General features: G+C 43.5%; 1 protein-coding gene across 2 annotated transcripts; it reads right to left on the minus strand.

Moving 5' to 3' along the window:
• Positions 1-655: 655 nt before the first annotated feature.
• On the minus strand, positions 656-17,568 carry IL7R (interleukin 7 receptor). Of its 2 annotated transcripts, none has more exons than XM_052778576.1 (8): positions 17,362-17,568; positions 11,770-11,908; positions 10,272-10,426; positions 8,514-8,668; positions 7,300-7,477; positions 6,345-6,435; positions 4,358-4,433; positions 656-2,869 (listed from the first exon to the last, which is right to left on the minus strand). In XM_052778576.1, exons 1-8 carry the CDS (start codon positions 17,450-17,452, stop codon positions 2,465-2,467), a joined length of 1,290 nt encoding a protein of 429 aa, XP_052634536.1. In that variant the 5' UTR covers positions 17,453-17,568; the 3' UTR covers positions 656-2,464. The 2 variants fall into 2 exon arrangements, with proteins under 2 accessions (XP_052634536.1, XP_052634535.1); XM_052778575.1 differs by having other exon boundaries at positions 656-2,968.
• Between the last annotated feature and the right edge of the window lie 5,876 nt (positions 17,569-23,444).

A 23,444-nucleotide genomic window follows, 5' to 3' on the forward strand; every position in this document is an offset into this window, starting at 1 on the left:
ACAGAGTAAGTCCTATCCTGATAGATGTGTATTAGAAGACTGAATTAGAGCAGCATAAATAGGTCATGCAAATATCCATGTCCTTTTAATACAGTAAAAATATTGTAAAACCAAGTTTGCAAGTTATCTAATTAAATAAGATACTAAGACATAGAAAATAGAATGAATGTTTAAACATTAGCAGCTATGCAAAAATATGAGTACTACATAGGAAAAATATAACTATTTGAGAGTGATTAGAGTGAATAAACATCGGGTTTCTACTACTTTTCTCATATTAAAGAGCAAACATCAGGTTCCTACTACTTTTCCAGTATTAAAGAGCAGTATATGTTTCTGGACAAACAGACAGACTATTACACATGGGTACCTTACTGCTTAAATAGTGCAAACAGACATTTGTGTTGTCCCTTTTAATGCTTAAAAATGTGTCTATGAGCTCAAAACAAGCACAGCACATACTGTACAGATTTTTCTGACGTGCTTTTGCTTCTTCCTCCAGGACCTTTTTGTTTGTCACTGCGTTACTGGAAGAGGGTATCTTTCCAGCACAGTCTGTCTTCATCTACAATCGCACTGTGCACATCAGCACAGTATGAGCATTACCAGCAGCTCTTTTTAAAAAGAAATACAAGCATTACAAAGCAAATGAATGTCCAGGGCTTTCATCTTTTTTTACTGCATTAATCAATGTTTCATTTGGCGAGAAAAAGCAATAAAAACCATTCTGTAAAATGTCACTGGAATGCCTTGAGCCAAATCCTCAGCCCCTTTGCACGCAGGTACTATAAGTTTATCCCCATTTGAAAGTTTCCCTGGTGTTGGGTGGAGGTGGAGAAGGTGGAGTGCTCTTGGGTGTGCTGTTTTTCTCCAGCAGGCTACATCAAATATAGTGACATCTCAGTGATTATTACCAGTCAGAACAAATTCGAGCAGCTCTGAGGGAAGAGGACTCTTTTTACCCTTAGGCTCTGGGAACGTGAATACATTTCAGTAAAGGAGAATTTCAAGCAACTAGAGAAACTGAGACTGCACAGTGAGGCGAACCCCAATCCCCGAGTGCAGCAAAGCTGCTTGGATTTCCCATGGCCACACTGCTCGGCTGTCATGCAACCATGTGGCTGTAGCAGCTTTATCTCCAAGCATGTGTTCCACAATGTGCAGCATCCCAGAGGGACTGTGAAGTGGCTCAGCCATCTCTGCATGGCAGCATGTGGGGAACCCCTTAGAGCTGGGCACAGAGTCCGGAGAAAGGTGAATGGGAAGGGACAGGATGCCTCCTTCGTCATAACGTAAAAAAAAAAAAAAAGAAACCAAAACCCCCAAGTGCTATTGCCAGCCAATTTACAGGGTATTTTCAAAAAATTGTAGGTCTTCTGATCACTGGCAGGATCCATGACACTCCATCCATCTTCCTAGCTCAGATGTTGCATGAGAACATTGCCTGGCCAAATTCAAAGTATTCTCCTGCAGCCACAGCAATTGGGAATAATGCTAGTAAACAAACACGGTCTGTTCAGCCCTGGAAAGTACTTACATGTTGCGCTATTGCTTGCACAAGGGCTGCAAAGAAAGACAGCTTCATGCATTTTACAGACCCAATTCAGTTTATAGGAAGAGGTGGGACTTTGTTTTTCATTAATTTTGTTTTGTTTTCTTAGCTAAACATTGCTAGTACATGAAATGCTGAAGATCTTTAATATATAGCACTAGCAGAAGTACCTGTGGATCCTAAAATTGGCTCTGGGGGAGATCTTTACCAGCAGCAAAAAGTAGTGGCATGTAGGGGTTTTGCTTTGTTTTAATCTCTCTCTCTCTCTCTCAAAAAAAAAAAAAAAAAATTGGTCTGAGAAAACATCTTCCTAAGGTGAGTCCGTGTGCCCTTTTTCCTGGGGACTCAGCAAATTCCTTTTGCAGTGACCAAGCTCTTGAATCCCCAGGCAACTAATGCTTGATAACAACTCTCATTTACTGGTGTTGTGCAAACTCGTGGACTTCCACTGACTGCAGAGGAGTTACTCTTGACCTACGACTGTTTCAAAGAGATTGGATTCATTTAACTTGAATTTGTTGCCATATTTCTTGCTTAGGCATTAATAAGAGCTTAACTCTGCAACCAAGAGGTTAACAGAAGAGTTGATTAACTTTTACAAGGCGTGTTCTGATCCTCAGCTAGGACTGCAGTGTCATTGCTCCAGATTAATCAGATGTGAAGATTAAAGTCAGGTTGAATTAAATTTAATTTCTGCTGCAGTGGAGATTGCTACCAGCATACTGAGAGCTGAGGTTAGGCCGCTTATCACTGAAACATGGGAGAACCCACTTCCTTGCAGGTATAACATTGCACTGCGAGCAGGGTGCATTGCGGAGGTTGGAACTCACAGGATGCAGGAAAACAAACCAGAAAGCTGCAGTGTCCGGCTTGTGTTAGAGAAAAAATGGTACGCTGTCATTCCTGTAAGGTTTACTGAATTTTGTAGAAGCTAGACATTGTGACATAGGCTTCCTCATTTTTTGGTGACCTCATTTCACTGGTGGGCAGCATCTGGGATGCGGTGTCACCATTTAGGACCTCTGGTCCAGGCTGGCCAGAGGGATCCTGGGGAGGAGCGGAGGAAAGGTTGAAACCATCCTTGCACAGGGGCACCCCATTGCTGTGGCACACTTCGCATGTGCTGGAGCCGCAGTTGCCTTCGGTGACTGCAAACTGGCTGGTGCCCAGGAGTCTGTGCAGGGCTTCAGCTGGCCAGATTTCTCCGTAAGTCACAGAGGGGTTTAGGTTGCTTTTGTCTGTCATCACAGGGATCATCTTCAGGTCTGATCCATTCCTAAATTTTTCTGGAAGGTTTGTCTCTGGAGCAGTTGATGGCTGCAGAAAATTTTCCAGTTCAGCTTTTGCTCGAATGCCATCCACTTTATGGATATGAACGTAACCAAAACTCTCTGGGTTAAAGCTTATATCAAAATTCTGCATGGCAAAGGGAACAGCATGGTCAGTTAACAGTGGGTATTAGCTTAAGAGAAAAGGTACTTTAATAATTCATTTGATTTTAGAAGGGTATTTATTATTTCTTTAACTCTGAAAGTAACTGTGAGCAGGCTGAATGATAGGTTAGCAGAGAATAAAATATCATGTGGCTTAAAATCCTTTTCCATATTAATCTGAATCTACCCAGGGGCCTCCCGAAGGCAGCGTCACCGGAGTGCGTTTTACGCTCTACACAATGTGGTGGGAACTGGTGTTTCAGAGACTTTTCTGAGCCATGTATCTATTGCATGTCTGCCATTTCACAGGAATGAGTGTGCCAACCCAGGTGGTTCCCTTCAGTTTTATCTTCTTAATTTAGCAGTGAGGGAAGTAAAAGTTTGCCACGACTTCCTGAAACACATTAAGAATCCCTGCACTGAGGAACACGGGGGGTGGGAGAGTCATCTTAGACCTCTTATTGAATTAAGAACATGCTAATAATGTACCAACTGGAGAGAATTGCACTGATGAGTTTCTTAGTGAAAAAATGCACTAGCCACATAGTTTTAAGGCAATGGGTTAATCCCACACCTTACAGTTTATAACATTTGTCCATCTGGCTTTTATCTGGCAGAGCAGTTAATGTACTGCATGGTGTATGAGCAATTCTGCTGACCGTGTAAGGGTACATGGGCATCACCAGGGATGTTTGCAAAGGGGCCCCATCCAGCCCCATGATCACACTTCCATAGAATCACCAAAGCATCTCGGTTGGAAAGGACCTCGGGAGTCCAACTGGTGCAACCTTCTGCCAGAAGCAGGACCTGGACTGGGTTATCCAGAGCCCTATCAAGCCAAGCCTTGAACACTTCCAGCAAAGGAGAGCCTACCTCTTCTCTGGACAACCTATACAATGTTTAATTGTTCTCATGGAGAAAGATTTTTCCCTTATATTCAGATGATGTTTGCCCTGAAGCAACACGTGCCTGTTGCCTCTGGTCCTGTCACCATGCAGTCTTGTGGCAAGAGCACCTCCATCTAACTACACTTTAGGTATTGGAAGGTTGTGATTAGTAGTCCCCACCCTGAGCTTCCTCTTTTCTATAAACAAACTCAATTCCTTCAACCTTTCTTCATATATCAAGTTCTCCAGCCCTCTGTAATTACTTTGCACAAGTCAAAGCTCAGGCACTAGTTTAATTGTCTGTTATTTCCATACCCTCGAGTAGAATCTGCCTGTGAAAATGTGGACTCTCTTGAGTGAAATGTAGAAGTAATTTCTGAAAGATGTCTCAGTTCATGCAGCAAATGCATGTACTATCTTTCATGAGTGTTAGTTTTGTTCCCAATACTCTATACTCAGGTGAAAACAACAGTGGAGGTACATACATTTTTTGGCTTCTTGCATAGTTGCTCCAGTGTTTTTTTGTGATCAGGAAGGTTTGGCCACACAGCAGGCTTGATCCTGAAACAGCAACAGTAGACGAAAAGAAGTTCAACAGCAGCAAAAGAGGGACATGTTGAGATATCAGAAGTTATTGCATCATTTGTCCTAATTCTCACAAAGCTTTAGGGTTAGCTTACATTACTCAGAATAACAACAGAGAAGTCTCAGAATAAAACAAAGACAGGGGAAGATGAGTTATGAAGGTCACCGAATACTCATTGTTCGTTTGAGTGCACAAATTGTCACAGTTAAAAGAAGACACTTCACTAAGTACTGGAAAAGCAGCAAAATATATTGGCGAAGAACTCATTTGCATCTAGCTGTGTTAACAGGGTTTTGCATGGTGAAAACAATTTCTGCAAGTAAAAAAAGATGCTGTGGTTAAAGTGCAAATTTGCTGATATTTGCCTCTGCATGTTTACATAAGTAAAGAACTGCATACTGTCCCACTCCCTGGCCAGCTATCTGTATCGTAGCCTTGTCCCACTGGTCTCATTTTTAGTGCTCTGATTGGCAAAGTTCTTGTGTTGTGCTGCTGCAAACCCTCAGCTATGATGCATCTAGAGAATATTGCCTGACTGACATTCAATGTTGCAGTGCTATAAATACAGCTATAGATGTATATGTATATATATTTCATTTTATATATGTGTCTGTATATGTGGGTATATATATACACACACATATAAACCCCTCTTTTTAAAAGGGAAATCTCTGCATTCAAAAATTCTTACCAGCTAAAAGCCTGTTTTTTCAGCAGTTTTACACAAGCAGAACTTCTAGCAAAGTTAGAGAACGGCAGGTGCTCAGCAACAGTAAAAAGCAAGAGCTAGAAATCTCAAGCCACATTTATACTTGCAAATAAAACAGCACCAGGGAGCATTCCCTGGCAGATAACTCCAGTGTCTAAAATGCTTAATTATTAAAATTGTTCTTGGCATGGTTTGACTGGGGCCAAGGCAATCCCCGTGTGTAATTCAGGAGTTAGCACAACCCAAGTGTTGTCCCCAAAAAGCAGCTTGCATGCAGCCATCTCCCTGGATGTCAGTGGAGCTGGATGCCATGGATGGGCTGCTCTGAATGCTTCCAAACAGCCCTGGGTTTTCTGCCTAGTGAGGGGTTCATCTCCTATGGTTAAACTTGGGACTTTTTTGCTTCAGATCCTGGTTTCACTAGATTATCTACATATCTGTTAATTTTCTGAAATTTGTGAACTATCTATTCTATATAAACATACATAGCCACATATTGAAAAACATATTTACAGCTATCTATGAACTGCTGTATAGCCAATATATGAAAAAACCCCAACGCAGACAAAGGACTGCCTGTGTAATGAACATATCTCCAGTCCCACTTCTGCCATGACTGCTTTCTTGGGGGATGAAGGGCCTGGTTTTGCCACATGGCTGGCTGGATGTGGACCCGCCTGGGCTAGTGGCTGATGCCATCAAGCCCTTGATGCTGAGAGCTCTGCCTTGCTGCTTCCGAAGAAGCTGCAGAGCAAACACCCTGCTGACTCAGCCTATGAAAGGGAAAGAGGCAATCTCCCCAGTATACCATTTCCACAGCTCTTGGGACTCTACTAAAACCTGCAGGTCGCTTTCTTTTCCAGATCTTGCTTGAAGCTTGAGTCAAATTTGACTCCAGTGAGACACTGACTCTGTAAGTGTTTCCTGGTGACTTCAGCTCCCCAAAGGTCTGAGTGTTCTGAGCCCAAGACTGAAGTCTGCTCAAAGTGGCAGGTCATCTTCTACCTGCCACCACCCTCTTCTATTGCCCACTTCTATTCTTTGCCTACCTCTGGCTTGATATAGAGGTCCAGAGATGGAAAGAGAATAGTTCAGAAGTACAACAGGGAAAGCAATAAGACTGTCAGAACAGGATTGGCTTCCAACACTTTTTCTGATACAAAGAGACTTAGATTACCTGTTTTCCCAAAAAGTTACCATCAGGACTATCATGACAATGGACAGCATGAATCCCAAGATGGAGAGTATTACCACGACCACACTGCTATCTAAAGAAGAACAAAGAACATCAGCCAATGCATGTAAATGTCTCACTGTTAAGCCATCATAACTGTAATGCCTCTTCAGGCAATAAATTAGGAATTAATGCCAAGCATTGCACTTGCCTATCATTGTACTGGTGCAGTGGTGCATTTATCCTGCCTCCCTGAAGGAGGAAAGAGGTGGACTGCCAGAGCATCAGCACTTGGCTGAGCTCCAAGCTGGGGTCCCAGGTTGGATTAAAGCAGCTAGAAGTCTGCTATCACCTCCAGCGCATTGAAGCCACCACTCATCGAGCCCTTACAGCAGCACTGAAGTGAATTCACACACACGTGATGCCGAGGTGCTCCTGGGGACTGAAGGGACCCCAAGGACCAGAAGAATTATTCATGTTTACAAGTGCAATGATGAGATTTTATCCCATATCATATTTGTGATTAACATGTCAGGTTCACGCACAAATCCAGGGCCCTGAAATGGGTCATGTTTCACTGCTTTTTGTGCCTTACCTAAAACACTGAGTGCAAGCTGGTCCTTCTCCCTGCACGCCAACAGGCAGCAAGCAAGAGTGAGTCAGCCTTCACCTCCCTTTGCACCTCCCTCATGCCCTTACAGCAGCACTTCATCTGAACGTGTCACCCATGAATGAGATTTAACTTCCCGTGGAGAGTCAGCCCCAGACCATAGTGACACAGCCACTTTCTGGGTCATCTCCTCTGGGGTGTCTGGTGCCTGTAAGGGCTGACCCTGCTGTGACCGCAAGCTCTTCCCTCCCCATCCTCTCGTCACTGCTGCTGCCAGGGCTGGCCAGGGAGCTGAGGACCCTTAGCTCTGCTTTCTTCAAGGTGGACCAAAGCGATTTCTGCCCTTACAGGTCTCTGTGGAGTGCAGGTCCCTTGTGGTCCTGAAGCTCTTGGAAGTGCTCCATTCACTCCACATGCCCTTAAAATAATCTCCGTTGGGCTGCGAACGTACTTTCACCTCATACGATGCATCATTTTCAAGGTTTTTCCCCAGTAACTTTACCTGAAGGTATGGTGACTCTATTGTCTAAACACACAAAAAATTCCAATTATTCTTCTACAAGACACAGGAGAAGTATCTTTGAGTTTCAGCAAAATGTGCAAGATCAGGTACATCCCTGCAGTACTGTGCTGTTTGCTCCCTGTCTCTGGTTATTACACAGGTGGTCATCACGGCATCAGTCTAGTTTAACAGCAAGGTATTCCAAACAGTATCGAGAAGAGAGATGAATGCTGGATAAAAGCTCTTTGGAAAACAGCTGGAAGTATTAACCATGCTTTGCTACTGCCAACACTGCAGTGGGAAATACATGCTTCCCTGGAAGAGCTCAGAAGAGAGAGGGGGGAAAAATATGTTTGTGCAGCATAAAAAGACAACTTCTGAAAGAGCAGCTACAGGAAAGAAGCTGGAATCCCACAGTGCAGCTCTGGTGCTCTTAATTTCCATGTATTTGGTTGCCTGCATTCTTTTTCTAGTTACGGGTCTCCTGTGTTCCCTCTGCAAAAAACAGGTGTAGTCCACGCTTTCAAACACCACCCCCATCTAGACTAGTATTTGCACGGCTGCCCAAACCAGATCCGGTTCACAGGCAGCTGCAGCCTGAAACATGGTCTGAGGGTGGAAGAGCTGCAGGGCTGCACCTAAAGCCTGGAGAGGCTTAGTGAAAAAGGGACACAAAGAAACTGTTGTTGAGTAAGAAAAGGGGTCATACGATTTACTGACTGACGAGCACAGAAAATAAGAGCAAAACCACCACAGCAAAGAACAAGCCATCCAAACACTTAGGATGGCTTGTTACATTATGTCTTCTCCTCCCACTGCAAAGCCCAAATGAATGAAACTTTGTTAGCCCAGAGAAGTGTCTAACAGACATGGGTGCTGTCAGTGTGGAATTGTTTCAAGTGATGAAATTTCCAAACACCAAATATTGCATCTTTCCAAGTTTTCAGCTGGAGAACTGTAGAAATGCAGATTTGAGGGTTTTTACCTGATACTGGTATTTCTGATAATGTTTAATTTCAGAAATTAGTGTAACTAAGTTCACCAACACATCATCGCTTACCTTCCAAGTACCTTCTTCCTGTCGATAGGCTATTTGGTGTATTAATTTGTCTTTTAAGTATTTCTTCCATGAGTGTGGTGTACTATAATGAATAAGATATTCATTTGCCTCCTTTTGATATGTGATGTTTATATTGAATGGTACTTCAGGCTTAACTGCAAATGATAAAAAACCAGAATATAACAATGTTACTACAAAATAAACAGGTTTTGAAAAGTCAAAACAAAGTCCACTTCAAGTTACAACCCCTGCAGGGTGACCTATCTTGAGCGAGGGCTGGCCTGAGCTGGGTGAGCCTCATGCTGAGCCCCAGCTCATCCTTACACCCTGGTCCTGAAAGGGGCTCGGTTTTGAGCTGCTGGAGCAGCAGTGTGACCAGCGGGGATGGTGCTTCCCAGGGATGTGACATTTAGTCTTGGAAAGCAATTCCTGAGCATGCTCACCCCTGCGATAGCACTGCTTGAAGACGTGAAATTCAGTCCCTCTAACCAGTGCTCTGAGACAGAGATCCCATGGCAAAACCCATCGCTGCTCTGGGAGGAAGGCACTGCGGAGGGTATGGGTACAATTGCCGGGACAGAGGAAGGGACAAAGTTTAACAGTGTTAGATATACCAGAGGGGACTGTGGCTCCAGGCCCTTGCTATGAACCCACGCTTGACCAGGTCTGCAGGAGACTGTGTCAAATGACCATCTATGCAAGTACAATCAAGTCCAAAATGCAGCCCTCAGGACTCTTTCCAAGCTGTGCCGGAGCTGGATGTGTCTGAGGTCTGCAGGGACTGGTGTCTGTGCCACTGAGGCTTCCTAAATGTGCCATGTAAAGTCCATCAGCTCTCACAGGAACAGAGAGCCCACAACTCTCTCCTCTCAGGAAAATGCATATAGCCAGAAATTATGCCCACTCCTTCTGCAACCCCCAAATACTTAATCCTTCCATGCAGAGCCCACAGTTTCTAGAGGAGACACCTCCAGAGATGGTCCAGGCTGGCTTATAAACAGAGGTAATGTAAGATTGCCACAAAATTATTGGACCGGGGCAGAAAAGTTTCATAAGAGATTGATGTCGCAGTGCCTGTTGCCAAAAGGAGGCAAAGCAATGTGGCACCAGAGCAGAACAGAGCTGCCCTACACGGGCTTCTCTGCAACCCTCAAATGAGACCAACTCCCAAGACGGATAGGTCCTAAGAAGCCCCTCTTTCTTGGCTCAGGCAGGTCCCCAACATGGCTTTGACAAGCCCATGCATGGGCTCTCGTTGTCCCTTCTGCACTGCAGGATGCCTGAGCACCTCATTCAAACAACAGGCTCCACCAAGAAGCAAGGTGTGAAAAAGTGAAGTCTTGCAACCTTGCGGTCCCTGTGCTACTGAGCTCATGCTAGACTTGGGGTGGTCAGTCCTGAAACTGTGCAATCCCTAGTAAGAGATGAACAAAATGTCCCTGCTTGACAGTTCATCCACGCTCAGGAGCAGCTGCTTTGCCCATGTGCATGATTCAGTCTACGTTCAGGTCTGGGCAGAGTGTTACAATAAGCCAGAATTCAGCTGCACATTTTGAATGGAGGTTAATCATGTTTGGCTTTGAAGCAAGTGGAACACCACACTCTGCCAACACCCCAATCCAGACTACATGACCTGCTAGGACACTATTTTGTGCTGCCTCTATGTCATACAGATTCACACTTAGGTTTTGCGCTGGGCTGTTTTTTTCCCCAGTAACCCCTATAGCTTAAAAATGTCCAAATTGTTAAGTGTCTTACCAATGTCAGTTACAACCAGACTCCTGCAGACCCTTCTCTTCATCTCAGAGACCATGCAAATGTCTTTATTTGAGAGTATATCAGTGAATTGTAAGAAATACGCATCTTCCTGTTTCTCCATATTGAAGCACACATAATTGCTGTCTTCCTTGGTACTGTTGACCAAAGCGAGACAATGTTAATTTCTTCTCAGTCTTACAGTAACATAGTAAGGGACGAATCCTGGTTGCTCATTTCACATTAACTGAAGTGAGACTCCATGTGAAATAAGAAAAAACGCCATGCAAATAAGGAGTTTAAAAGATTGGTAGTGTTTTTCCTCGTGGTCTTTGAGCACAATAATCAAGTGACCTGAGTCACAGTAAGAGTCCTGGAGCTCTCCAAGAAAAAGATGCAATTATTAAATTGGAGATGTATGTGTTCAAAACCTTTGTATCTTTAAAAATTATCTTACTGCTGCCATTTTAAAATATAGACCAATAGGTTTAGATGCTCACTGAAGATAAAGAGAAATTTCTTATTGACTGAAGTGGTAGAAAATACAGGGTCAACAGTCAACCAGCCCATGAAGGAGTCACACGGTACAGTTTCAGAGGTGGAAATATATCTCTGTGTTCCTCCATCTGTGTGACTCCTGTGTTTGAGATCTGTCATAAAATTTGAGTCAAAATCCAGAATAAATCCCATGCAAATAGAAAAATCTAATAAATTAGGTGAAAAAAAATTAAGTACTGATTAGAATAGCAAGGTAAAAAAAAAATCCACTTCTTTTGCTGGAAGCTGGAGAACTTTCAGTTTCAGGAAAAACAGGCAAAGGGAAAAGCAGAAGTATGCTAAAGAGACAAAATCCGATCTTCTTCAGCTAGGTGCATCAGTTTAAAAAAAGGTGGAAAAGAGTTTCAAGGCCTTGAAGAGAAGTGGAGACAACTGATGTGTTTGGTAACTGTTGGGTTTTTGCATACTCATTCTAGTGTGTTTTTGTGTGTCTGTGTGTGTGAAGACAATTGCTTTATTTTTATATTGACTTAAATAAAGGCATTTTCCCTGTGGTGGAAAATCAGCCTTCTTGCCAAATAATTTTCTGTGGAAAGGATCTGCCTCTTCAAAAACATTTTTACTTTTCACTTGATAAAAGCTACTTTGGGGATTTTTTAAGTATCATTTAATTTAAAGGAAAAATGATCTCAGTTCATGCTGGGCTACATCCATATTACAGGTGCTCCAGAGCAACAGAGGCAAGATCAGGACTGTTGAAGGCATTATAATGTCCTTTACAGACTCTTCCAGCTGATTTTTTTTTCTTATTAGGGAGTTATGTTCTCTTTCAGTAAACTCTTCTTCTTTGCTGAATATAGCATTCAAACTTGGTAAAACACTCTGAAACAGAATTTTGTCTAACTTTGCCGCTCCTGTTTCCCAGCATATGGCAACGTGACTCACTGGTGCTCAGCAATTTGCTTCCCAGAAGTTTACCTGAAGATGGACTGACAGCACTTACCACAGGGCCAGGCTATAGTTAGTGTGGTGAGGAGGCAGCTCGGTAAAATTGCAGGTTAGGCTGCTATAGGAGTCCTTAAATTCTAGCTGGCTGAAGCAGTCGAATTCAAAATTGTCTGGTTCGTCATCTCCAAAAGTCCCTGAGGAGACATTCACAGGATGTTACTGAAGCAAACCTGTGAAAGTATTCAATTTGCAGCTCCCTTGTATAGGAGGCTTTTTCTTTATGTAATTGCCTGAAAGGAAGAGGATCAACCGACCTATTTTGTAAGAAGCAAAGAAAGCTTGTTCAAAATGAAATTAAAAGCCACTCGCACCTTTCAGGCTTGCTCTCCCTGCATGCCCACGAAGCCCACCCACTAACGACGCACGAAGGTACATTCTGCATCATCTGTCTCTGAACTATAAAAAGACACAGCATCACAGACGGTTTGGTCAGATGAGACACTCTATGTCTGTTCTTTTCTATTAATCATGGGCAAAGATGGGTGCTGATGTCAAACCTGCGGAAACCTCTGTGAAAAAGCCCCAGTGTTAAGTGCAGAACAGAGAAAATATATTGTCCGCTCTGCAGTTTAATTCCTCCTAAGTTTGAGCCAGGGACAGGGGAATTCTCATTTTAAAAGTTACAGGTAAACTTTATACCCATATAAAAGCAGGACCTACTCCATCTGAAAATCATCTCGGAACTTTCTCAAACAGGTTTTCCTATTAGGAACCACAAAATGCTGCCATCCTTGGGCATGCAAAAGGGAGCAAGACGTATTCAGGATGCCTGTTAAAAAGCAGAATATTCAAGTCAAGGACCAAAACACTCTTAAAAACAAACAGATCAGAAACTCTGCGTCTACCCATGCTGTGACGGCCTGACCTGTTACCAGGTTTCTGAGAAGACTGGAAAATTGATCTGGGTCGTTTTAGGAAAGCAAGAGTATTTTGGTGTCACGAAGCAATTAAGCCTCATTTTGATTGTACTGCAAAGTTTTCTGAAATGTCACAAGTTTGGGCTCAGGAGGGAATGCTCAGACTTTCTGCCAGAACACGTGGCTTCCTGCAAATTAGTTTCGATGACTAATAAAACAATCACGATTTGAGTAAGAGCATATGTCTCAAGTCCTACACTTGGCAGGTATGAAGTCAGTGAAGCAAAAACTGATGCTTCTGAGAGGAGTCCTCTCTGTTGGAAACTACCAGTTCAGCCTCATTTCACGAAATCTCACCCACTGTAGCTGAGCGGAGAGGGAAAGGGTTATTGCCATGATCTCCTGAGCAGATGCTTGGGACAGGAATGCCTCCGTCTCCTTTTACCGGTAGTAAAGGGTAGCTGTGATGACACATAACCCTCTTCCCTGTGCCCAGGGACTATTCCCAATCCCCTGCGTGGTCCTCTCCTACCCACTCCTCAGATGTGTCCTTGCCATGCGGGGCACCTGCCACGGAAAGAACAAGACCTTGGCTGCTCCGGCAATATCGGTGACTCATACTCACAAACAGTGTGGGGAAATGGCCACAGAAACATTTCCAATGGAAAATCCCTCCCAGAGAAAATGATGGTCATCTCTGCTGTCACCCAGGTGAATCGAATCACTGAGAGGTGACCAGCTACTTGGATACTGCGACTCATAGTCCTGCTGGTGTTGTCCTCTGATCCCTGGCCAATCCTGCCAGTGTACAGGGAGATCCAGACCTTGTCCAGCGTGGGAGCACATCTGAAGATCCAAAATGGTCACGGTTTGACAGCAGAGAGAAAGCAGGGGAGAGTTTTTTCACTGTTTTAAAATGTAAGCAAAGAATATCACCCCACAGGGTCACTATTAGCAGTGCTTCCTCATGACCTCGGAGCTGAGGTGTATCTGGAGTCAGGTTTTGAGTAAAAGAAGAAATGCAGAAGTTAGTCAAGAATGCAGAGAAAAACACAAAAGCAGTGTGGGCAGGGGCTAGGAAGGGAGCTGCTCCCACCAGCACCCGCGGTGGGCAGCAGGAGGGATGGGAGCATCCGATGCTGCACTTATCCAGAACCCAGAGGCAGATCTATCCCCCGAGCTAAGATTTAGTGGCCATTTGCCACCATGAGCAATCAGTGCTAAGAAGCAATTTCTGGTCTTCCCTTCTCACCGCAGCTTTGGTGGGGTCTGTCCCACAGGGAGCCGAGCTCTCCCTGAAGAACAACGAAATGCAGTGTCTTCCACCAGCGCTGCTGCTTTGACGGCAGTGCCAGACACAGACAAAGCAGGTGCTGTACAAATTCGCTCTATCTGACCATCACTTTCAAGAGAGAGACACAGAGGTCAGCGCAACCGTAGAACAAGCCCTGCAGCCGTTTCACACAGGTGAGAGTCTTGATCAACACAGCCCTGAGCCATCAGGGCAGACATATATGTACAGAAATGTATATTACGTAGAGTTACATATTTGTGGGTAAAAGTGTGTGCACATAGATATACATATATTCAAAATTCAGGGAATAACAAGTAAGCTGAAATGAATCTGCATAAAGTGGCCCCCCCCCCCCATATTTTATATATGATATATATATCATTTATATAGATAGATATACCTAAAGCTCACATGCACAGATATGTCATATTTTATGCCTCTCTAAGACTTTACTTGCAACTACCAGGAGACTAGCTTATTTATACTCATAGTTACCTCAAGACAACATTAAAACTTAAGAATTAGCATGAGTGATGTTCCTTTATATAAGAGAGAGACGCTGCTTGGTGCTCTCTGTGTATGCAACTACATACACCAGATTTTGCATAAACACACAAAACTGATAATCATCATATTAATAAACGGCATATCAGAAAAAAATCTTTCAGATGTCTGCTACTGCTTTGCCAAAAAGTGACAGAAATTTTAATTCATTCTCTATCAGGCTGACAGCAAAATGAAAGGAAAGAAAAAAAGTTTAGTCTTACAGTTCAAACAGCCATTTAATGTTTAATCAGTGTAGTGTACCTTTGCTGCCACACTGGAAGGAAAGTTGACTTTACCTCTTTGATGCTGAACTTTCACATTGTGATTATGTGGTTCCTTATTCATGGAAATAATATCCTAACCATAGAATATATGATAATTAAACCTCATGAATGGTGTTAAGTAAGCAGTCTGAAGTTCTTTTTCTGGCATGGTTCCTCCATGGGCTGACAGTCATTTTTTTGTCTGACATAAATATGCATGTAGCCTCAGTTATGCTTCTTCCCTAAACTTCAGAACCACCACACATGAATGTGTTTGCTGTGTAAATGGTTTTGATGACTCCAGCATGACTCACACTGCTGAAGACTCTTTACACAATTAAAAGTTTACAAGACTATATTTTTTTCCCTTGAGCAGACCAGACCAGGCAGAGTCCTGAGCCCAGCTCTGCTGAAATCAAGGTGGGGCTTGAGATGTGGAGATTCTAGTGGGAGAAAGACTGCTGTCATAGCTACAGCCATGGCAGGTCCTTCACAGAAATGGTTGCCTCTTGGGTTTGGACAAGACCCAGCAGGATGGTTCAAATCACAGCAGGAATCTCATGAGCCTTTATCAAGAGAAGAGTGTTAGCAGAGGCTATGGACATGCTTCAGCTTCAAGCTCTGAACTAACAGCACCACGTGAAACCAAAGGCACTGCTAAGCACCTGCAGGATCAGTGACTGAATTTCCGAAGCCAATGAAGTGACTGTTTCCACAGACAGAGTAATGCAAAATCTCTAGTGCCGACCTGATTCAGGCAGAACTCGTTTTAATGACAGCAGTTTTGATGTGGGTTGGTCAAACCATACAAGTCTGGGTAGGAGGACCACTGAAGCGAGCCGCCCTGCCCGTGAGACCCCACAGCCTGCTGCTGCCTGCTCCCCCTGCCCGCGCCCTCCTGTGCCTCCGCGGCTGCCCCTTCTTAGCTCTGCTTGTGGCTCTCTTGGGGCTTTTGGGGATCTCCACCACCTCTGCCAGTCTGGGGGACAGCGCTTGGGAGGCAGTCTGCCACTCAGAAAAGAGGAGGAGATGAAGGCAAGTGCTGCAATGAGCTTTTCCCTCCTCTGCCCATAAGAAGGGGTGAGATCATGCCTACGTTGGCTGGCGGCACTTTGCTGGGAGGCAGGGCGAGTCGGAAAGGTGAAGAGTGAAAGCCAAACATCCATGACGGGTGATTTTACCCTGGGTTGTTTAATTTGTTGGCCAAATCCATGAGACTCATAAAGAAGTCATAAAAGCTGCTAAGTGCTCAGTAGGGATTTTCTGAATCTGTTTGTCTTTAAGTCTAAACAAATTATGGTTTACTGGAAGTTAGTGACAAAACAAGGAAATGTCTGGTCATATCTGCTTCTGAGAAACCCTGAAAATTTCAGTGACACCAGTGATAAATCACTAGCATTGACCGTTCGCCACCGTAGCTGCTTGCCAAATCTGGCTCTAAAGAGCTGCAGATTGTATAAATAAAAAGCAAATAGAAAAAACAAGGTTGTTTGTTAGATGCAGTTCGGAGCCGCTCCCTCTTTTATTCTGACTAAAAAACTTATCATGCATATCCTATCTATGTATATATGTATATGTGTGCATATATGCATGTTATAATACATGACACATGGGCAAATGAGATTCCCTACTTGTAAGATAGCATAGGAACACAGCCATTATCTTCCTAAAAACGAAAAAACTCTTTTGCTCCCAAACAATGGAGCCCCAAAACTATCAGTAACTGAGCAACTGCCTGTGTCCTTCAGGCAGAGTGCAACCAGCTCTGTCACTGCTGTTTGTTTAGTATTAGACAAGTAAGAGTTTAACAGATCTGGGACTGAATCTGTAAATCCAATTTTTTGGCTTCCTTTTGAGAAAAGGGACAGCGGACTGAAACAATGGTTTTATCGCTGCTCTTTAAGTTTTGATTTTTTATTTTGATGCTGCTAAATAATTTCCACTTCTCTGAATGAGAAAATGAAACCTGCAATAAGCCTAAACTTAAACTGTTGAATTAATTTATAATTATTTGTTGAGTAAGGGAGGAATGGTCTTAGTGACGGGCTGTGAGAACCTCCGGTTTAGTTGCTGCTTCAGCCCTACTCCGAGGGAGACTGGGACTATCTCCCAGATGTATCTGATGCAATTGCTTGAAGAAAAAGGGAAAAAGTTTGGCTTTTGAAGTGGAACAGTTTGGGACAAGTTTGAGGTACATTGAAACATTTTCTTTGGAGGAAACTGCCAAGAGCAAGAGAAGCCAGAACTTCACCCCTCTCTGATGGCAGCTCAGAGTGACCATGGGCTGCAGAAGAGTGAAGCAGTTCCCCGTGCCCAGGCAGAATTCCTCACATGAACACTAGACACAACAAGAAAGGATTAAACAGGTCTGATCTTGCATGGCCTCTACATACAGCTATGGTTTCCATCATTTCATACAAATTTGGATGTTACAAGGACAGCAGACTTGGGAATTGAATTAAATAGGTATCATCCAGCTCCACATCTGTCTCAGGTACTGGCACTAAAAGAAAGATACTGGAGGCTAAAACACTAACACATTTAACACAGCAGTTGCATTTTGGAGCTCTTAACCCAGGTTTTTCAAGACCATACATGAGTGGAAAGATGAAGATGAAATGACTCACCATCACCATCTGCTGAGGTGCAACCACTTTCCCCAAAAGTGGTGTGAAGAAACAAGACGAAAATGCTCAATACTGTACTCATCTGTGTCATCCTGAGCAGGCTGCATGTGTGCAGTATGTGTGTGTGTGAAACCCGCGCTCACTTACTTTATACTAGACGCAGAACAAACCCATTGCATGATAAAGAGACCGCAGGCAAGGGGAAATGTAAACATGCCGACAAGGATGACTAGTGGCAGAGAGCAGGAAGCCAGCGTGAAGATATTTGCAGAACTTTTACTTTGAAACATGCTTCCCACTTCAAAACTAAGGACCTTGTGGATCAGACTTATTGGGCCAAATCTGGTCAGGTCCTGTGGGTCGGGAGCACGTTTCGTGGATGGTGCTCCTGGCTTGGCTAGTGGGATTTTTGCTGCTGATTTCCCTGAGAGCGTGGTTTAGTCCTCTCATCCACTTTCCTCTCAATGGCAGGACACAGGTCCAAGGGAGAAAAATCTTCCAGCTATGAAACACTAAGTGTGATTGCTGTTGTTTATTCTTCAAGTGTTGGTATCAAAACAAGCATGACCAGCAGGTCGAGGGAGGTGACTCTGCCCCTCTGCTCTGCTCTGGTGAGACCCCACCTGCGGTACTGCGTTCAGCTCTGGGGTCCTCAGCACAGGAAAGACATGGACCTGTTGGAGCACGTCCAGAGGAGGACCACAAAAATGGTCAGAGGGATGGAACACCTCTCCTATCAGGAAAGGCTGGGAGATTTGGAGTTGTTCAGCCTGGAGAAGAGAAGGCTCCAGGGAGACCTTATTGTAGCCTTTCAATATATAAAGGGCACTTATAAGACAGACAGAGAGAGGCATTTTACCAGGGCCTGTAGTGACAGGAAAAGGGGAAAGTTTTAAATTGAAAGGGGGTAGATTTAGATTGGACATAGGGAAGAAATTTTTTATGATGAGGATAGTGAAGCACTGGAATGGATTGCCTAGAGAGGTTGCAGATGCCCCATCCCTGGAAGTGTTCAAGGCCAGGTTGGATGGGGCTTTGAGCAACCTGGTCTAGTGGAAGGTGTCCCTGCCCATGGCAGGGGGGTTGGACTAGATGGTCTTCAAAGGTCCCTTCCAACCCAAACCATTCTGTGATTCTATGAAGTCCCACATAAGGCAATGCTGACCTAGAAAAGCTGTGATTTAAAAGACTAATCCTGCAAAACCTAGCTCCCAAGAACAAAGTGGTACATCTCATAATTCTTCAGGCTTTAGACAAAGCAGAGGCAGAAAGTGGAAGATAAAGAGGTGTTAAATATTTCCTTCGCACACTTTCTGTGGCTGTATACACCAACGCACACTAGAGCGTAATGCAGGGCTATGTACACGGCTGACTGATGTGGCTAACTACAAGTGAGCTGAAGACCTGAAAGAGAAGAGCAAGCTCTGGCACAGCCCTGGCTGCACCAAAAAAGCTTTATGTTGGAGGCGTAAAGGAAACTGAGGGGAAAGTTGGTAACAATGCCCAAGCAAACAGAAAAATGATGACACTATAATAAGCAGACTCAATATGGAAGCTTTTCCATTTGCAAGGAAATAATTTAAACCACTCACCAAAATGATGAAAGCTCAGCCTTTGTGTCTGGAAAAGTGTTCTTCTTGCCAGGACATCAGGGACTGTCCTCCAGTGTCACTTGCTGCCCTGAGCAGGGGGCAGTGAGTAGCCAAGGGCTCCCTTGGGCTCCCCTGTCCTGTTTTAATGGGAAGAAATGGTCCCCTTTCCATGAGAGCTCAGCGAGGCTGTCCATAAGATGGACATCTCCCATACCTGTGTCAAGACCCTCCTTGTGGTAGGACCCTGAGGCTCCCCCCCCAAAGTGTTCCCTGAAGGTGCACTAAACCTCGGTAGATGCAGCAAAATGCGTTTGGATTCATTAGTCAATATGTAGATATTTACAATGTATACTCCTATGTCAGAGCCCTTCATGCTTCACTCCCGTCCAGCCAGCGGAGAGCATGATTCATCTCATCCTAACATAGACATTCAAAAGATGATGAAATCTAAACCACTAAATACATTTATTTCTCTCCACTGAATTCAAAAAGAGCCCAAGATGAGGTGGGGGGTAGATGTCTGCTTGGCACACTTCTACGATACCTCCCAGCCAGAAACAGGAGAGGGACCTGCCAGGCCACAGTGACCAACGATACATACAAAGCAGAGCCAGAGCTGGACATGGCACTGGGGCCAAGAAGCCACTGAAGATGGCAGCACCATGGTCTGACTGACTCTCGCTCAAAAGATTGACTTCACTTACAGAATTATTTGGGTCACTGCCCCATTCACATTACATCCCTTCAAAAAATACCCTCTTTCAGAGGTCTGAGTCAGCTGGTGGGACTTCAGGAGTAGTTAGTCCTCATCTCTCCCTCTCAAGTTTCCTATGCTAGACCCAATTTCATTGAAGCCAAGCTTGCATCAATGAGATTGGGCCCCGGTGACTTCACATCCCTAAGGCCCACCCCTGACTTGCTTTAGAAAAGTTTATTTAAGGATTTCAGCACCTGGCTTAAAAATATTCAATATCATATTATTCTAGAAATGCTCAGGCTAATTTCTACCTGATTTTCAGCCCAAAATATCAGTAAAGGAGGGCTCTCCTGTGCAAACTGATCACTATCTGGAAATGACACCTTCTCACTTTAAATTTGTCTTGTTTATAATTGAGTGGGCTATCACTTTGATCTTTTTTTTTTCTTTTTTCCTGTTTCAGCTGGAGCAAACTAAAAGAAGATGACTTTTCAGACATAATATTTTGCTTGAACCTGAACAATCTTATTATCAGAGCTGTGCTGCTCAGGGGATTTCCATGTTGCTATAGCTGCATTTTGTCTGGGTGGGGAAACGAAGGACCACAATGAAAAGAAAAAAAAATAGTATAGAGAAAAACCCTGAACCAAAAGTACATTTTGTTTTACTTCTGGATCTCTGCTTCAAAAATTGTTTGATTTCTGGCATATTTGAGTCCATCAGTCTCACCTTGTTGCCTTCCTCTAATGCCCTGAAGATAGGAAATCAAATTTGTGAGAGTCTGAATCTTAGGGTGACTGAAGTGTTAATACCCAGGAGAGGCTGAAAGAACAGTGGATTGCTTTTCATTTGCAATAAATTTGCACTGCTTCTGCCTCCTAATTCAGGGTTCCACACAAAAAAAAGAGAAAAAAAGAAAAAACAGTTTAAACAGGTAAGAGTTTTGAAGGTCCAGCAAAAACGTACCTGTGCTTCGTTGGTCTGCCAGCCCTCTTTGCGTCATAACACTCTGCTTTGGAGCTTCTGAATCACCCTAGACCCTCTTACATCTTTGGCCATCAACAAAGTCCAGGTTACAACCCTTATGACTGGGGAAAGCAATTTTTTCAGTGTCTTCGGCACTTCCCGCTGATTGCTCCACGTGATCCAGTGCCTTCTTGGATTATCACTTGTGTTGCAGCTACTGAAAATGACTAACCAAGCAAGTCATCTACAAGTTAGCATTTCTGTTTGCTTCTTATACTGTTTGTTCACTTGTTTTTTATTGTCTTAAGTACACAAAAGTCTGTTTTGACTCTGTTTTGGCTCAAAAAAATGCAAAAGGCTTCTGCACATATACTAGATTTAAGTCTACTATCAGTACCTGCTTAGAAAGATGAAGTTAGTAGACCCCATCCTTCTACCAACTACACTTCAAACATTCCAGTTCAGGGAGATTCCAGAGCATCTGTGGGAGCCAAATGAAGTGGGTCCTCCAGACACATCCCACTGTGCAGCACTGGAGACAGGTCATGTAGACACTGATGGTTGGAGGATACAGGCATCCTTGGGTTTGAGGAGCTCAGCTGGTATGTACTGATCAGATAACCAGGGTAAACCCATGGCCCAGCTTGGGACTGGGAAGGAACTTTTCTCATGTTGATCAGATTTGGCAGGAGCTGTTGGGCTTCTTGGCCCTCTCTATCTCATGGGGGGTCCTCTGTTCCTTAGGCTATTAATAAATCATGTCATTATATCACAGAACAAGGGTGATGGTCCCTCTGCCTGACCTGACCTGACCCGCTCTGCACTACTGCTCAAAGCTGTAGGGAGCTGGAGGACAGGATGGCACAATTTCCCTTCCCTTCTGTGAGCCATGGGTGCTGATTCAAGATGGCTTTTTAATACCTATTTAGGTCTATCCTCATTCAATACAGTATTTAATTTGTTAACTTTAACATGCTTCTGAATCTCATTAAATTAAAGCTTCAAGAAAAATACCCTAAACACCTATTAAAATAATCTGCCATAGGATGTTGTTTTAGATTATTGCCAGAAAGACAAACAGGGGGATTCATGCAGCTCTGAAACAGAATTTATGAAATTCAATAAACACTTGAAATTGAGATGTTAATGCCCATATTCGTAAGTTACAGATTGGTGCCTAAGACTAAGAAATGTGGTTATTAGCATGGTTGTTATTATTACTTTTTATTGTTTTTGATAGCAAAGAGTTTGGTAAAGTAAGGTAAGGCAAGTAATAAACCAGAATCTCATTAGAACATGCATTATATATATACTCAAACAGACTTCATACTGTCAACTTAGATTTTTATTTTTTTTAACCAGACATGCTGGGAAGCAGAAATCTTCCAGCCAGCTTCAGCTGTGAGGAGAAGGACTTCTACATAAAAAAAAGATTCAGAATCTTCTTTTTTGTTGCTTACTGACATTTCTTGCTGACGTGCTTTGAAAACTTAGTTCCACGTATCTTCTCCCTGGTGGAGACATCTCTTGACAGTCCCTCAGCTGAAGGACTTCATGTTAGCCTCAGGCTGCTCTAAGAAGTGTTTTGCTGGCCCAACAGCAGTAACATGTGCAAGTCAGTATTGCTTAAGGCAACATTGCCACGGAAAACATAACTTGAAGCCTTGGGTGGGGACAGAGAGAGCGAGCGTCAGAGTAGACACTGCTGTTACTTAGCTAAGAAACCAGCTCTGGTAAGAGTGTTGGAGAGAATGAAAGCCTGAGATTAAATGGAGTTACTCTGGAAGATACTGTGCTTCCCTCATCACCAAATTACATTGGTCTGCAGAGTACGAGAGCAATACAGGGTGGAAGGTACATAGTTCATCACCACATTGTCCTGAAGAAAGGAGCCATAGGTAACAGAGAGCAGAAATTTTTGACTGTTTCTTTGAACTGTCTTTACCTTTGAGGTTTTGACACTTTAAATTACTGCTTTGAACTTCCTCCCCCAGGACTTATAAATTGGCACCATATTAACAAGGAGACCTGTTATACTGAGGGAAGAATATAGAAAAGTTAGAAAAACACTGCTGGGTGAAGGGTAAAGCAGGAGGGACTGGTGTGCACCTTGGTCAGGCATTCAGATGTTATGAGATCAGACTCCAAAACTACAGGACAGACAGAAAAAGGTGATTCCACCCCCCCTCCACCCCCACCCCCCAGTAACAAAGGCAGCAACAGCAGGAACAAGAACAGTCATATTAACACTTCTGGGCTTCTTTTATTTGCTTGCTAGTTTCTAAGTCTTTAGGGCGCTCAGGATAATATTTTCAGCTCTTCCGTACAACAACCTGAGTTAAAGCATGGTTAAAGAAATGAAAGCTTAGATTGTCTTCACATTATTCTTTTTAGCTCTCAAAGAAACATGTGAACTACTGCAAGACATATTACTCACTTATTGAGATCTGGCAGGAGAGCACCTGCCATAAGACCACTGTACTTGCTCAACGACATTTTTCAAACACAATGCTGGGCCAAACCCCTGCCATTTTGGTGACCACGAAGCATTTTGTGAATGTATTTTCATTGTGCAAAATACTCCAATCTGACTCCTGCAACTTTTAAATTAAATATGTTTGAAATTTCTTTCTTTTTAGTGAATTTGATTTTAGAATTTCCTTTAGTTTAAAAACTTGAATTACTAACACCTGATTTGGTTTCAACTGAATATATTCTTTAAGAATCAGTCCACAACAGCTGCGGCTGCTTTTGGATATTTAATATTTAGCCATAGTGTTCCTGCATGGAGACGCCATTCCAGAAATAAAAGCCAGGAGAGGTAGGAG

This window comes from Harpia harpyja, chromosome Z (genome assembly GCF_026419915.1).
Source record: "Harpia harpyja isolate bHarHar1 chromosome Z, bHarHar1 primary haplotype, whole genome shotgun sequence".
NCBI lineage: Eukaryota > Metazoa > Chordata > Aves > Accipitriformes > Accipitridae > Harpia > Harpia harpyja.

Bases quoted from the DNA above. Each gene is read 5' to 3' on its own strand.
- IL7R (XM_052778575.1), bottom strand. From the start codon at position 17,452: ATGACACAGATGAGTACAGTATTGAGCATTTTCGTCTTGTTTCTTCAC. The intron at 4,434-6,344 runs GTAATCTAAGTC...TTGCTGTTTCAG, and splicing joins GTAACTTTTTGGGAAAACAG to GATCAAGCCTGCTGTGTGGC. The intron at 2,969-4,357 runs GTATGTACCTCC...TTTGCCATGCAG, and splicing joins TATGCAAGAAGCCAAAAAAT to AATTTTGATATAAGCTTTAA.